Raw genomic sequence first — 17,200 nt, forward strand, 5'->3', positions numbered from 1 at the left:
AGAGAATTGGCCTCCACTACCTTCCGAGGCAGTGCATCCCAGACCCCCACAACCTTCTGGGAGAAGTTTTTCCTTAACTCTGTCCTAAATTACCTACCCCTTATTCTCAAACCATGCCCTCTGGTACTGGACTCTCCCAGCATCTGGAACATATTTCCTGCCTCCAGCTATTTGGTACTGCATTGGATGTTGGTCAAGAGGATTTAGTCACGACATTCAAGATGAGGTAGTAAATTGGATTAGACACTGGCTTTTTTGGGAAAAGCCAGAGTGGTAATGGAGGGCTGCCTCTCTGACTGGAGGCCTGTGACTAGCAGAGTGCTGCAGGGAATGGTGCTGGGTCCATTGTTGTTTGTCATTTATATCAATGATCTGGATGATAATGTGGTTAACTGGCTTAGCAAATTTGGGGCGGTCAGGGAGGAGGCAAGGAAGGCTATCAAAGCTTGCAGTGGGATCTGGACTAGTTGGGAAAATGGGCTGAAAATTGCCAGATAGAATTTAATGCAGACAAATGTGAGGGGTTATACTTCAGTAGGACCAAACAGGTTAGGTCTTCACAGTAAATGGTAGGGCACTGAGGAGTAAAGTAGAACAGAATAATTCCTTAAAAGTGGCATCACAGGTAGATAAGGTTGTAAAGAAAGTTTTTGGCACATTGGCCTTCAATAAATCAAAGTATTGAGTACATGAGTTGGGATGTTAGGTTGAAGTTGTACAAGACATTGGTGAAACCTAATTTGGAGTACTGTGTGCAGTTTTGGTCACCTAGCTACAGGAAAGATGTAAATAAGATTGAAAGAGTGCAGAGAAAATTCACAAGGATGTTGCCAGAACTTGAGAACCTGAGTTAAAGGGAAAGGTTGAATAGGTTAGGACTTTATTCCCTAGTACAAAGAAGATTGAGAGGAGATTTGAAAGAGGTATAAAATATTGAGGGGTATAGATAGGGTAAATGCAAGCAGACCTTTTCCTCTGAGGTTGGATGAAGCTACAACTAGAAGTCATGGGTTAAGGGCGGAATGTCTAAGGGGAACAAAAAGAAACTGCTTCATTCAAAGGGTGGTGAGAGTGTGGAATGAGCTACCAGCAGAAGTGGTGGATAGTGGTGCAGGTCAATAGGAGTTGACAGATTAAGAGTTTGGCATGGATTAGATGGGATGAAGGCCCTGTTTCTGTACTATAGTGTTCTGACTCAAAGACTGAACAAAATACAATGAGTTTTGTGGGAATGAAGGGTTATCCAGTCTTGGAAGAACTTTACATGCAAATTTATCTTGTATTATGAAAACATGTGCAGCATATCCCACCCACTGAGGGAATCACTTTAAATATTTAAAGTAGATTAAGTAAACTTAAACCAAATATTCCATGGATGAATGTGGAATTATGCTTATAAAACAACAAAACATTATAAAAATTGTTTATGGAAAATATATTTTTTCGTCGGAATAATTTCAGGCATTTAAAAAGTTTAATTTCAGCTCAGCCTGGAAGTATCATGAAGTTTCTGTCTGCAGATTCCATTGATATTTATTATTTGTACACCTAACTTCTTAAAAAAATATAAGCTTTATACTTGATAGAAATATTTTCCTGCCAAATTTAGAACAAAGTCAGCCCTAGAAATATTTTGACAAATACTTAATAAGGACTAAATAAGAGCTATTTCCACTTAAATAACAACTCGTCAACTTTCAGGTTGCAAGAACATTCAATGCTCTCACCAACATATTCTCTCTTCCAGAGTAAAATCCAACTTCTAGAGGAACTCAGCAGCTCAGGCAGACCCTTTGCAGGGAAACAGACACTGGTATGTTGATGCATTTATTCCAATGAGAGCTAGCACAATTTTTTTGAATTTTGGTTGGGATATAAGGAGAACACAATAGTTAAGTTCCCAGTAAGTTATTACAATGGTAAACTACTTAAATAGTAAATAAAGTAACACCTTTATCAAAAATTAAGCTTAAATTGAGAAAGCTCAACTTGAACTGCGGTTGTATTAGACAAATTCACACCCAGGAAAATAATCAATTCACAAATTTACTTAACCAGTCAAAAGTTCAATGGGTGGTGGCCTCAACGGGATCTTCCCTAGGGTAAAGGTCTTTGCTTGAAATTCTTGTAGGTCCTCTGCTGAAAGTTGTGTCTGGGGTGTGTACAGTGCATCACACCCATTGACAGGAGTGTTTTGTGGCTGAGAGACTGGTATTGGAATTGCCCCAAAATCAGTAGTAGTAGTAGTTGTTGTTGTTGTTGTTGTTGCTGTTGCTGCAAAACCTCCAAAGGCATCAGTTGTTGATTTTACACAACTCCCAAAGGCTGCTCCCGTCGATGCAGAACTCCCAAAACTGCTGGAAGCTGTTGTGTTGCTTCCAAATTGGGAAGAGTTTCCAAACACGGAGATACCTGGTGCAGAACTAGATACAGAACTACTAAAGGCTGAGAATGAAGCCACTGCATCTGAAGGAGCCCCAAAGGCAGGTCTGTTTCCAAAGACTGAGGCAGAATCAGCTGCTTTGGTTCCAAATCCTGACTGTGGAGGGGCTGTAGATGCCACTGAGTTTCCAAATGAAGGGGCTGCTGTAACATTCCCTAATCCAGCATCTGGTTTAAAACTAAATGTGTTGCTGCTTGCAGTAGCAGAGGTGAAAGCTGTGGAAAGAAAGAAAAAAACATTTCATTGTTTCGTTAAACCCATGAAACAGAGGTTCCAAATCACAAAAGCTCACAGTAACACAACTTGAGACCCTTTCATTTGTGTGATAGGATTCAATTATAAAATGGATGTAGGACTACAAGCAAGATAAAGATCTATTCTCACAAATATTACAAAATTTAACCTCAGCAATGTTCAGTGCAGCTCAATCCGGCTGGGATTGAATCAGTTTATGCAAGTACTATTAGCCCTTGTGCTACCAATAAATAAACTGATGAAGACTCTCATTAGAAAACAACCTTCCAACCATTTATGTCAACTTTAATTCTGAACATCTTTAATTAGTCTGCCCTGCCCCTTTTGAGATATGTTCTTCCTATTTCATCTCACAACTTTAAATAGTTTTACCCATTAGTATCTCTCCATATACAATACTTGTAAACTGGAACCCAAACTGATGCCCCACATCTATGAGTCACAAAAAGGTATTTTTGTTTTAAATTTTGCTGCATAAATTTCATTCAATTAACTTTTGCTTTTTAAAAAAAACTAACTTCCTAAAAATTACCACAGCTAAAGCAAATGACACAAATATGAACTTAGTGATGAAGCATGCACTAAATAAGCCTGTGGACAGAAGTAAACATTTTTCATTCAGTCTTTCCCAGATATAATCACCTGATGAGTTAAAGCCCGAAGGCTGCACACCACCAAAACCTACTGCTGCTTTCTGCTGGTTAGGCTTTTTCAATTCTGTAATCTGGAAAAAAGGAGAAAGAAAGAAAATATCTCAAATTTACAGATAGCTAAAACTGGGAAATGATGGTGGCATTTTCACCACCCTACCACAAATAAAATTCTTGCTCCCTCTAAATTACTACGTGAGAAAGTCCACAGCTGCCTGTGGCAAAGAATTCCACAGGCTCACCATTCTATGGCTAAAGAAATTCCTCCTCATCCCCATTCTAAAAGAACGCCCCTCTTTTCTGAGGCTGTGTCTTCTGGTCTTAGCATCCCCCATCCTAGGAAACATCCTCTCCACATCCACTCTGGCAAGGCCTTTCACCATTGAATAGGCTTCAATGAGGTCACCCCTCATTCTTCTGAATTCCAATGAATACAGATCCAGAGCCATCAAACTCTTTGCATATGACAAGCCATTCCTGGAATAATTTTCGTGAACCGCCTTTGAACCCCCTCCAGTTTCAACACATTCTTTCTCAGGTAAGGGGCCCAAAACTGCTCACAATACTCCAAGTGAGGCCCCACCAGTGCTTTATAATGCCTCAATATTACATCCTTGCTTTTATATTCCAGTCCTCTTAAAATGAATGCAGTCGGCTCTCCTTATCTGTGAATTCCACATCCCCGAATTCAACCAACCACGAATCGCGAAAACCCAGAAGTGCTCTTCCAGCACTTGTTGTTTGAGCATGTACGGACTTTTTTTTCTTGTCATTATTCCCTAAACAATGCAGTATAACAACTATTTTACATAGCATTTACATTGTATTAGGTATTATAAATAATCTAGAGATGATTTAAAGTATACGGAAGGATGTGCGTGGGTTATCATGGATCGGGATCGAAAAAAATCGGAAGTACTCTTACTAAGTAAGTCGGAACAGGTACATCCGGTATTATTAAGCGTCAGTTAGTCAAACGTTTGTCTTAGTATATAGCATATATTTTACCTTTCTATACATATAAAACACTTAAGAACGTATGTTTCAGCGCCGGGCTCGGGAACCGTTCCCGAGTGCGAGCCAGTGACAGACCGCTTTAGAGTGTGCTCTCCATCCGTGGCAGGTTGATGTGGACAATCAAAATCTCAAAACCCCAAAACCCAATAATTAAACCACTGCATTGCTTAGCAATAATTGTAGCTTTCATCGGGGCAGGGCCTTTCTCACTTTATCCTTTATCCTTAATCCTTTAAAATTGTTCCGATCGTTGACCGACATAGCCTAACACTTTTCCAATGACCGATGGCGTTTCACCTCTTTCCGATCGCTTTATTATTTCCACTTTATTTTCAATCGTGATCGTGATTATTTTCGTGAACAGAAACACTGCGCATGCAGAGCTCTGGTGCCAGGTCCTAGTGTCCACCGCACTGAGACAGGTTAAATAAGGTCTGGGGCTCTGCTGGGTCCTAAGATCCACCACATTGAGACAGGTTGAATAAGGGACTTGAGCATCTGCAGATTTTGGTATCCACGAGGGGTCCCGGAACCAATCCCTCGCAGATAAGGAGGGCCGACTGTACTAACATAACAGTTGCCTTTCTCACCACAGACTCAACCTGCAAATTAAGACCATAACCACACAGGAGCAGAGTTAGGCCATTCAGCCCATCAAATCTGCTCCACAATTCCATCATAGCTAATCCTGGATCCCACTCAACCCCATATACCTGCCTTCTTGCCACAGTCCGTGGTAGAGCTTTCCAGAGATTCACTTCACTCTGACTAAAAGAATTCCTTCTTGCCTCTGTTCTAAAAGGTCATCCCTCAAACTTGAGGCTGCGTCCGCTAGTTCTGGATATCCCCACCAAAGGAAACATCCTCTCCACGTGCACCCTAACTAGTCCTTTCAACATTCAGTAGGTTTCAATGAGATCCCCACGCATTCTTCTAAGTTCCAGTGAGTATTCCAAAGCTGCCAAAGGCTTCTCAGATGTTAACCCTTCATTCTAGGAATCATCCTCGTGAACCTCCTCTGGATTCCCTCCAATGCCAACACATCCTTTCAAGTCAAGTCAAGTCACTTTTATTGTAATTTCGACCATAACCACTGGTACGGTACATAGTAAAAATTAGACAACGTTTTTCAGGACCATGACACAGTACAAAAACTAGACTGAACTACGTAAAAAAACAACACAGAGAAAGCTACACTAGACTACAGACCTACACAGGACTGTGTAAAGTGCACAAAAACAGTGCAAACATTACAATAAATAATAAACAGGACAATAGGGCAAAGTGTCAGTCCAGGCTCTGGATATTGAGGACTCTAATAGCTTGGGGGAAGAAACTGTTACATAGCCTGGTCGTGAGAGCCCGAATGCTTCGAAGCCTTTTCCCAGATGGCAGGAGGGAGAAGAGGTTGTATGAGGGGTGCGTGGGGTCCTTCATAATGCTGTTTCCTTTGCGGATGCAGTGTGTAGTGTATATGTCCGTGATGGTGGGAAGACAGAACCCGATGATCTTCTCAGCTGACCTCACTATCCGCTGCAGGGTCTTGCGATCCGAGATGGTGCAATTTCCAAACCAGGCAGTGATGCAGCTGCTCAGGATGCTCTCAATACAACCCTTGTAGAATGTGATGAGGATGGGGGGTGGGAGATGGACTTTCCTCAGCCTTCGCAGAAAGTAGAGACGCTGCTGGGCTTTCTTTGCTATGAAGCTGGTGTGAGGGACCAGGTGAGATTCTCTGCCAGGTGAACACCAAGAAATCTGGTGCTCTTAATGATCTCTACCAAGGAGCCGTCGATGTTCAGCGGGGAGTGGTCGCTCTGTGCCCTCCTGAAGTCCTCCTTTGAGATATGGGACCCAAAACTGTTGACAATACTCCAAGTGCAGCCTGATTAGTGTCTTATAAAACCTCAGCATTATCTCCTTGCTTTTATATTCTATTATATATATATTTTATATATCACCAAGACCAAGGAGATGGTGGTGGACTTTAGGAGATCTAGGCCTCATATGGAGCCAGTGATCATTAATGGAGAATGTGTGGAGCAGGTTAAGACCTACAAGTATCTGGGAGTACAGTTAGACGAGAAGCTAGACTGGACTGCCAACACAGATGCCTTGTGCAGGAAGGCACAGAGTCGACTGTACTTCCTTAGAAGGTTGGCGTCATTCAATGTCTGTAGTGAGATGCTGAAGATGTTCTATAGGTCAGTTGTGGAGAGCGCCCTCTTCTTTGTGGTGGCGTGTTGGGGAGGAAGCATTAAGAAGAGGGACGCCTCACGTCTTAATAAGCTGGTAAGGAAGGCGGGCTCTGTCATGGGCAAAGTACTGGAGAGTTTAACATCGGTAGCTGAGCGAAGGGCGCTGAGTAGGCTACGGTCAATTATGGATAACTGAACATCCTCTACATAGCACCATCCAGAGACAGAGAAGCAGTTTCAGCAACAGGTTACTATCGATGCAATGCTCCTCAGACAGGATGAAGAGGTCAATACTCCCCAATGCCATTAGGCTTTACAATTCTACCGCCAGGACTTAAGAACTTTTTAAAAGCTATTATTAATGCTTTTGAGATAGTGTTTTAGATGCATATCATATTTTTTACTGAGTTAAGTATTGTATGTAATTAGTTTTGCTACAACAAGTGTATGGGACATTGGAAAAAAGTTGAATTTCCCCATGGGGATGAATAAAGTATCTATCTATCTATTCCCCTTGAAATAAATGCCAACATTGCATTTGCCTTCTTTACCACATGCTCAACCTGTAAATTAACCTTTTGGGAGTCTTGCACAAGGACTCCCAAGTCCATTTGCACCTCTGATGTTTGAACCTTCTTCCCATTCAGATAATGGTCCACACTATTGTTCCTTTTACCAAAATGCAATATCGTACATTTCCCAACACTGTGTTCCATCTGCCACTTTTTTGCCCATTTTTCCAATTTGTCTAAGTCCCGCTGCTATCACATTGATTCCTCAGCACTACCTACCTCTCTAGCTATCTTTACATTATCTGCAAACTTTGCCACAAAGCCATTAATTCCATTATCCAAATCATAGACAAACAACGTGAAAAGTTGCGGTCCCAAAACTGACCCCCGAGCAACACCACTAGTAATAATAATAATAAATACTTTATTGATCACAAGTAGAAATTATTTCACTACAGCAGCAACATTTAAAAACACACTTAGCAGTCTGCAGACTTAACTAATAATAAAGAACAGGATGATAATATACACAATAATAATTTATCGATGTGCAATAATGTGCAGAATAATAAAACAGACTGTTGTACTAAGATGTGTACTAAGTCGCAGAAATGAACCGTTGTATATGCTTATTACATTTGGTAGGAAAAATTTTCTGTAACGTTCCTCGTGACAGCGGAGCTGAATGAGTCAGTTCAACAGAGTGTTCCGCTGCTTATTCAGTAGGTCATGGAGAGAATGTGCCTGATTCTCCATAATGGGATAACAGTTTATTTAGGAACTTCCTCTCCACCACTAACTCAAAAGAATCTGGATTGTAGCCAAGGATGGCCTTTTTGATGAGTTCATTTAGTCTTTTTGTATCCCAGCCGATGCTGTTCCCCCAACATAAAGCTGCACAGAAGACTGCACATGCTACAATAGACTGGTAAAAGATCTCCAACATCCTCCTGCAAACATTGATGGATCTCAGCTTCCTTAGTAAATAGAGTCTGCTCATCTCCTTCTTGTAAACAGCCTTGGTGTAGTTTTTCAGCAAGACTGTTGTCAAGGTGTATTTGTACTCCTCCACTACCGCAACGTCTTCTCCCAGAATGTATACAGGACTCGTCACAGTCCTCTTCCTCCTAAGATCAATCACCATCTCTTTGGTTTTGGCCACATTCAGGAGCAGGTGATTCCTCCCACACCACTCCACAAACTTGTCCACCAGTCCTCTGTACTCCAACTCCTGCCCATCTGATACACCCAACCATCACAAAATCATCAGAAAACTTCTGCAAATGACAAAACTCAGATTTGTACTTAAAGTCTGGGTGTACAGAGTGAACAGAAACAGAGACAGCACAGCCCCTTGTGGTGCTCCAGCGCCACTCACCACCATTTCAGACAGTGAACTACCCAGCTGTACAAAATGGGGTCTATCTGTCAGGTACTCAGTGATCCAGGAAATAGTCAATTTGTCTATATCCAACATTTGCAGCTTCTCGTTCAGAAGAAGTAGCTCGTTTGTATTGAAGGCACTAGAGAAATCAAAAAATGTGATTCTCACAATTCCACCAGTGTTAGCCAGGTGGGCAGCCAACCAGAAAAGGCCCCCTTTATTCCCACTCGCCACCTCCTGCCTGTCAACCATTCCTCTATCCTTGTCAGAGCCCCTGGTCCTGATGGAATGCATCCCAGGATACTTAAAGAAATGGCAGAGGTTATAGTTGAGGCTTTGGTAATAATTTACCAAAATTCTCTGGACTCTGGGCAGGTCCTGGCAGTTTGGAAGACGGCGAATGTCACGCCACTGTTCAAAAAAGGATGTAGGCAAAACTAGGTAACTATAGGCCACCTAGTTTAACATCTGCAGTTGAGAAAATGCTTGAAGCTTTCAAGAAGAAATAGTGAGGCATCTGGAAAGAAATGGCTCCATCAGGCAGACACAACATAGATTCAGCAAAGGCAGGTCCTGTATGACAAAGTTACTGGAGTTCTTTGAGAATGTAACGAGCACAGTGGATAGAGGGAAACAGATGGACATTATTTACTTGTATTTCCAGAAGGCCTTTGATAAGGTGCCACATAAAAGACATCCGTAAGATAAGGATTCAGAGTTGGGGTGATGTATTAGCATGGATAGAGGATTTGTTAACCAATAGAAAGCAGAGAGTTGGGATACATTGGCGTTTCTCTGGTTGGCAATCAGTGGTGAGTGGTGTGCCGCAAGGGTCAATGCTGAGCATGCAACTATTCATGATATACATTAACAATCTGGAAGAGGGGACCAAGTAGAGTGTATCTAAGTTTGTTGATGAGACTAAATTGAGTGGAAAAGCAAATTGTGCAGAGGATACAGAGAGTCTGCAGAGAGATATAGATAGGTTAAGTGAATGGGCAAAGGTCTGGCAGATGGAGCACAATGTTGATAAGTGCAAGGTCATCCACTTTGAAAGGAAAATGAAAGAGCAGATTATTATTTAAATGGTAAAAAGTTGCAGCATGCTCCTGTGCAGAAGGACTTGGGAGTGCTTGTGCAAGAATTGCAAATGGTTGGTTTGCAGGTGCAGCAGGCTATCAAGGCGGCAAATGGAATGCTAGCTTTCATTGCTAGAGGGATTGAATTTAAGAGCAAGAAGGTTATGCTGCAACTATGCAGGGTACTGGTGAGGCCACATCTGGAGTACTGCATGCAGTTCTGGTCTCCTTACTTGAGAAAGGATATACTAAATTTGGAGGCGGTGCAGAGGAGGTTCACCAGGTTGGTTCCAGAGATGAGGAGGTTAGACTATGACGAGAAATTGAGTCGCCTGGGACTGTACTCGCTGGAATTCAGTAGAATGAGAGGAGATCCTATAGAAACATGAAATCATGAAAGATTAGATAAGATAGAGGCAGGAAAGTTGTTTCCACTGGTAGGTAAGACTAGAAATAGGGGACATAGCCTCAAGATTCAGGAAGTAAATTTAAGACTGAGGTGAGGAGCAACTGCTTTTTCCAAAAATTTGTTAATCTATGGAATTCTATGCCCAATGAAGTAGTGGAGGCTACCTCAGTAAATATATTTAAGACAAGGTTGGATAGATTTTTGCATAGTAGGGGAATTAAAGGTTATGGGGAAAAGGCTGGTAGGTGGAAAGGAGTCCATGGTCAGATCAACCGTGATCTTATTGAATGGCAGAGCAGGCTAAAAGGACCAGATGGCCAACTCCTATTTCTTGTGTCCTAATGCCAGTATCTTTCCTGTAATGCCATAGGATTTAGATAGATAGATAGATAGATAGATACTTTATTCATCCCCATGGGGAAATTCAACATTTTTTTCCAATGTCCCATACACTTGTTGTAGCAAAAACTCATTACATACAATACTTAACTCAGTAATAATATGATATGCATCTAAATCACTAACTCAAAAAGCATTAATAATAGCTTAAAAAAAGTTCTTAAGTCCTGGCAGTTGAATTGTAAAGCCTAATGGCATTGGGGAGTATTGACCTCTTCATCCTGTCTGAGGAGCATTGCATCGACAGTAACCTGTCGCTGAAACTGCTTCTCTGTCTCTGGATGGTGCTATGTAGAGGATGTTCAGGGTTTTCCATAATTGACCGTAGCCTACTCAGCGCCCTTCGCTCAGCTACCGATGTTAAACTCTCCAGTACTTTGCCCACGACAGAGCCCGCCTTCCTTACCAGCTTATTAAGACGTGAGGCGTCCTTCTTCTTAATGCTTCCTCCCCAACACGCCACCACAAAGAAGAGGGCGCTCTCAACAACTGACCTATAGAACATCTTCAGCATCTCACTGCAGACATTGAATGACGCCAACCTTCTAAGGAAGTACAGTCGACTCTGTGCCTTCCTGCACAAGGCATCTGTGTTGGCAGTCCAGTCTAGCTTCTGGTCTAACTGTACTCCCAGATACTTGTAGGTCTTAACCTGCTCCACACATTCTCCATTAATGATCACTGGCTCCATATGAGGCCTAGATCTCCTAAAGTCCACCACCATCTCCTTGGTCTTGGTGACATTAACTTGTTAAGCAGCCTCACGTGGCACCTTATCAAATGCCTTCTGAAAATCCAAGAAAGAGACATCTACTGCCTCTCCTTTGTCCACCTTGCTTGTTAGTTCCTCAAAGAATTCTAACAGATTTGTCAGGCAAGATTTCCCATTACAGAAACCATGCTGACTTTGACTTATTTTATCATTAGTTTCCAAGTATCCCGAAACTTCATCCTTAATAGACTCCAATTTTTTTCCAACCATTGAAGTTAGGCTAACTGGCCTATAATTTCCTGACTTTTGCCTTCCTCCCTTTTTAAAGAGTGCAGTGACATTGTAATCTTCCAGTCCTCTGGGGCCACACCAGAATCAAGTGATTCTTGAAAGATCATGACCAATGCTTCCATTATCTCTTCAGCAACTTCTCTCAGGATTTTGGGAGGTAGATCATCTGGTCCAGGTGACTTATCCACCTCAAGACCTTTCAGTTTTGCCTAGCACTTATTCCTTTGTAATAGCAATGGCACTCATTCCTGCTCCCTGACACTCATGAACCTCTGGAAAATTATTTATTAAGTTCATCCGCCGTTTCTTTGTGCCTCATTACCACCTCACCAACATCATTTTCCAATGATCCAATATCAACTCAACAACCCCCCCCCCCCCCACTTTTACATTTTATATAACTAAAAAAGCTTTTGGTATCCTGGATGGATACAGAAAGGGCAGGCCCTGTTTGACAAACTTACTGGAATTCTTTGAGGACATAATGAGTGCAATGGATAGAGGGGAACAGGTGGATGCTGTATACTTGGATTTTCAGAAGGCATACGATAAGGTGTCGCACAAGAGACTTATAAATAAGATACGGATGCACGGAGTCGGAGGAAGTGTATTGGCAAGGATAGTGGATTGGTTAACCAACAGAAGGCAGAGAGTTGGTATAAATGGGCATTTCTCCAGTTGGCAGTCAGTGGTGAGTGGGGTGCCGCAGGGGTCGGTGCTGGGCCCGCAGCTGTTTATGTTTGTATTTACATTGATGATTTGGAAGTAGGAAAGTTGTTTCCATTGGTAGGTAAAACTAGAACTAGGGAACATTGCCTCAAGATTCAGGGGAGAAGATTTAGGATGGAGATGAGGAGAAACTGTTTTCCCCCAGAGAGTGGTGAATCTGTGGAATTCTCTGCCCAGGGAAGCAGTTGAGGCTTCTTCACTAAATATATCTGAGATACAGTTAGATAGATTTTTACCTAGTAGGGGAATTAAGGGTTATGGGGAAAAGGCAGGTAGATGGAGCTGAGTTTACAGACTGATCAGCCATGATCTTATTGAATGGCAGGGCAGGCTCGATGTGTCGGATGGCCTACTCTTGCTCCTATTTCTTATGTCCTTATATCCTGCTTTATATTATTGGCTAGGTTGCCCTCAGATTTCATCTTTTCACTTATAACATTTTTAGTTGCCTTTTGCTGGATTTTAAAACCTTCTGAATCATCCAACTTCCTACTCACTTTTACTACCTTATATGCCCTTTCATTGGCCTTTATGCAGTTCATTAAGTTCCCTTGTCAGGCACAATTGCCTAGCCCTGCCATTTGAGCACTTTATCCATCTCTGCTCTGCCATCATCCCCACCAGTATCCTCCTCCAATCCACCTGGGCAAGCCACTCTCTCATGCCTCTGTAATTCCTTTATTCTATTGCAATACTAATACATGTGAATTATGCTTCTCCCACTCAAATTGCAGTATGAATTCAATTGTATTATGACCACTGCCTCCTAAGGGTTCCTTTACGTTAAGCTCCCTAATAAGATCTGGGTTATTACACAACACCCAATCTAAGATAGCCTTTCCCCAATTAGGCTTGAGTACAAGCTGCTCTAAAAAGCCATCTCATATCTAACACCAACCTGAATTTTCCAAATCCCCTTGCTTATTGAAGACTCCCATTACAAATATGACCTTCGTTTTATTACATTCCTTTTCCAGCTCCCTTTACGATCTCAAACCCACATCTTGATTACTATTTGGAGGCCTACATATGATTCCCATAATGTTTTTTTTAGCCTCGCAGTTTCTTAAATCCACTCACAAAGATTCAACATTTTCTGACCCTATGTCACCTTTCTAAAGATGCAATTCCACCTCTTACCAACAGAGCCATATCACCACCTATGCCTTCCTGCCTGTCCTTTCAATACAAAGTAAATCCTTAGATGTTAAGTTCCCAACTATGGCCTCTGTTCAGCCACGAGTTTGTCCACCTTATTCCCAATACTACATATAATTAAATACATCATCTTCAGTCTTGCATTCCTTGCCCTTTTGAATTTTTCCTCTGTGCTACAATTTAACTCTCTGCTCTGTGTGCATTTGCAGCCAATCATTGGCTTGTTCTTCCTTATATTCATGTTATATCCATCATAGAACATAGAATAGTACAGCACATTACAGGCCCTTCAGCCCACAATGTTGTGCTGACCCTCAAACCCTGCCTCACATATAACCCCCCCCCCACCTTAAATTCCTCTATATACCTGTCTAGTAGTCTCTTAAACTTCACTAGTGTGTCTGCCTCCACCACTGACTCAGGCAGTGCATTCCACGCACCAACCACTCTGAGCGAAAAACCTTCCTCTAATATCCCCCTTGAACTTCCCTCCCCTTAACTTAAAGCCATGTCCCCTTGTACCGAGCAGTGGTGCCCTGGGGAAGAGGCACTGGCTGTCCACTCTGTCTATTCCTCTTAATATTTTGTACACCTCGATCATGTCTCCTCTCATCCTCCTTCTCTCCAAAGAGTAAAGCCCTAGCTCCCTTAATCTCTGATCATAATCCATACTCTCTAAAACAGGCAGCATCCTGGTAAATCTCCTCTGTACCCTTTCCAATGCTTCCACATCCTTCCTATAGTGAGGCGACCAGAACTGGACACAGTACTCCAAGTGTGGCCTAACTAAAGTTTTATAGAGCTGCATCATCGCGTCTCTTAAACTCTATCCCTCGACTTATGAAAGTTAACACCCCATAAGCTTTCTTAACTACCCTATCTACCTGTGAGGCAACTTTCAGGGATCTGTGGACATGTACCCCCAGATCCCTCTGCTCCTCCACACTACCAAGTATCCTGCCATTTACATTGTACTCTGCCTTGGAGTTTGTCCTTCCAAAGTGTACCACCTCACACTTCTCCGGGTTGAACTCCATCTGCCACTTCTCAGCCCACTTCTGCATCCTATCAATGTCTCTCTGCAATCTTCGACAATCCTCTACACTATCTACAACACCACCAACCTTTCTGTCGTCTGCAAACTTGCCAACCCACCATTCTACCCCCACATTCAGGTCGTTAATAAAAATCATGAGAAGTAGAGGTCCCAGAACAGATCCTTGTGGGACACCACTAGTCACAACCCTCCAATCTGAATGTACTCCCTCCACCACAACCCTCTGCCTTCTGCAGGCAAGCCAATTCTGAATCCACCTGGTCAAACTTCCCTGGATCCCATGCCTTCTGACTTTCTGAATAAGCATACCATGTGGAACCTTGTCAAATGCCTTACTAAAATCCATGTAGATCATATCCACTGCACTACCCACATCTATATGCCTGGTCATCTCCTCAAAGAACTCTATCAGGCTTGTTAGGCATGATCTGCCCTTCACAAAGCCATGCTGACTGTCCCTGATCAGACCATGATTCGCTAAATGCCCATAGATCCTATCTCTAAGAATCTTTTCCAACAGCTTTCCCACCACAGACGTAAGGCTCACTGGTCTATAATTACCCAGACTATCCCTACTACCTTTTTTGAACAAGGGGACAACATTCGCCTCCCTCCAATCCTCCGGTACCATTCCCGTGGACAACGAGGACATAAAGATCCTAGCCAGAGGCTCAGCAATCTCTTCCCTCACATTGTGGAGCAGCCTAGGGAATATTCCATCAGGCCCCAGGGACTTATCCATCCTAATGTATTTTAACAACGCCAACACCTCCTCTCCCTTAATATCAACATGCTCCAGAACATCAACCTCACTCATATTGTCCTCACCATCATCAAGTTCCCTCTCATTGGTGAATATCAATGAGAAGTATTCATTGAGGACCTCGCTCACTTCTTCAGCCTCCAGGCACATCTTCCCACTTTTATCCCTAATCAGTCCTACCTTTACTCCTGTCATCATTTTGTTCTGCACATAATTTCCTTTACCCTACTCACCAAGGCCTTCTCATGCCCCCTTCTTGCTCTTCTCAGACCCTTCTTAAGCTCCTTTCTTGCTACCCTATATTCCTCAATAGACCCATCTGATCCTTGCTTCCTAAACCTCATGTATGCTGCCTTCTTCCACCTGACTAGATTTTCCACTTCACTTGTCACCCATGGTTCCTTCACCCTACCATTCTTTATCTTTCTCACTGGGACAAATTTATCCCTAACATCCTGCAAGAGATCCTTAAACATCGACCACATGTCCATAGTACATTTCCCTGCAAAAACATCATCCCAATTCACACCCGCAAGTTCTAGCCTTATAGCCTCATAATTTGCCCTTCCCGAATTAAAAATTTTCCTGTCCTCTCTGATTCTATCCTTTTCCATGATAATGCTAAAGGCCAGGGAGCGGGGATCACTGTCCCCCAGATGCTCACCCACTGACAGATCTGTGACCTGACCCGGTTCGTTACCTAATACTAGATCTAGTATGGCATTCCCCCTAGTCAGCCTGTCAACATACTGTGACAGGAATCCATCCTGGACACACTTAACAAACTCTGCCCCATCTAAACCCTTGGAACTAAACAAGTGCCAATCAATATTACGGAAGTTAAAGTCACCCATGATAACAACCCTGTTATTTTTGGACCTTTCCAAAATCTGCCTCCCAATCTGCTCCTCGGTATCTCTGCTGCTACCAGGGGGCCTATAGAATACCCCCAGTAGAGCAACTGCTCCCTTCCTGTTCCTGATTTCTACCCATACTGACTCAAAAGAGGATCCTGCTACATTACCCACCCTTTCTGCAGCTGTAATAGTATCCCTGACTAGTAATGCCACCCCCTCCTCCCCTATTCCCCCCCTCTCTATCCCTTTTAAAGCACTGAAATCCAGGAATATTGAGAATCCATTCCTGCCCTGGTGCCAGACAAGTCTCCGTAATGGCCACTACATCATAATTTCATGTATGTATCCAAGCTCTCTGTTCATCACCCTTGTTCCTGATGCTTCTTGCATTTACACACACTTTAGCCCTTCTACCTTACTACCTTTACACCCTTTATTCTGCTTCTTTTTCAACAAAGCCTCTCTATATGTTACATCTGGCTTTACTCCCTGCACTTCTTTCACTGCTCTATCGCTCTGGGTCCCATCCCCCTTGCAAATTAGTTTAAACCCTCTCGAACCATGCTAGCAAACCTACCAGCAAGGATATTGCTCCCCCTCAAATTCAGGTGTAACCTATCCAATCCATTCAGGTCCCACCTTCCCCAGAAGAGATCCCAATGATCCAAAAATCTAAAACCCTGCGCCCTGCACCAACTCCTCAGTCACACATTCAACTGCCATCTCCTCCAATTCTTACCATCACTATCACGTAGCACTGGCAGCAATCCTGAGAACGCCACCCTTGAGGTCCTGTTCTTCAGCCTTCTGCCTAGTTCCCGAAACTCACACTTCAGGACCTCATCCCTCTTCCTGCCTGTGTCGTTGGTACCAACATGTATCACAACTTCTGGTTGCTTTCCTTCTCGTAACAGTATGTCATGCACCTGGTCAGAGACATCCCAGACCCTGGCACCCAGGAGGCAACAAACTATGCAGGTGTCCTTCTCACGTCCACAAAATCTCCTGTCTGCTCCCCTGACTATAGAGTCTCCAATGACGACAGCTCTCCTCTTCTCCGTCCTATCCTTCTGCACCACAGGGTCAAACTCAGTGCCAGAGGCCCTGCCACCGTGGTTCACACCTGGTCGGTCATCCTCGCCAACAGCATCCAGGACGGTAAACTTATTATTCAGGGGAATGGCTACAGGGGTGCTCTGCACTACCTGTCTACTTCGCCCCCTCGGACTGTCACCCAATGACCTACTTCCTGCAGCCTAGGTGTGACTACCTCCCTGTAGCTCTCAT

General features: G+C 43.0%; 1 protein-coding gene across 2 annotated transcripts in view; it reads right to left on the reverse strand.

Annotated features, from left to right (window-relative positions):
• Window positions 1–1,814: 1,814 nt before the first annotated feature.
• The window catches only part of nup42 (nucleoporin 42), a 47,574-nt gene continuing 32,188 nt past the window's right edge, over window positions 1,815–17,200 (reverse strand). For both annotated transcript variants that reach the window (XM_073024601.1, XM_073024603.1), the window contains exons 6-7: window positions 3,341–3,422; window positions 1,815–2,658 (exon numbers count right to left, since the gene is read on the reverse strand). In XM_073024601.1, coding sequence (XP_072880702.1) covers window positions 2,051–2,658; window positions 3,341–3,422 — 690 coding nt within the window. In that variant the 3' untranslated portion in view covers window positions 1,815–2,050. The remainder of the gene's footprint in view (window positions 2,659–3,340; window positions 3,423–17,200) is intronic.

Source organism: Hemitrygon akajei, chromosome 20 (genome assembly GCF_048418815.1).
Source record: "Hemitrygon akajei chromosome 20, sHemAka1.3, whole genome shotgun sequence".
NCBI lineage: Eukaryota > Metazoa > Chordata > Chondrichthyes > Myliobatiformes > Dasyatidae > Hemitrygon > Hemitrygon akajei.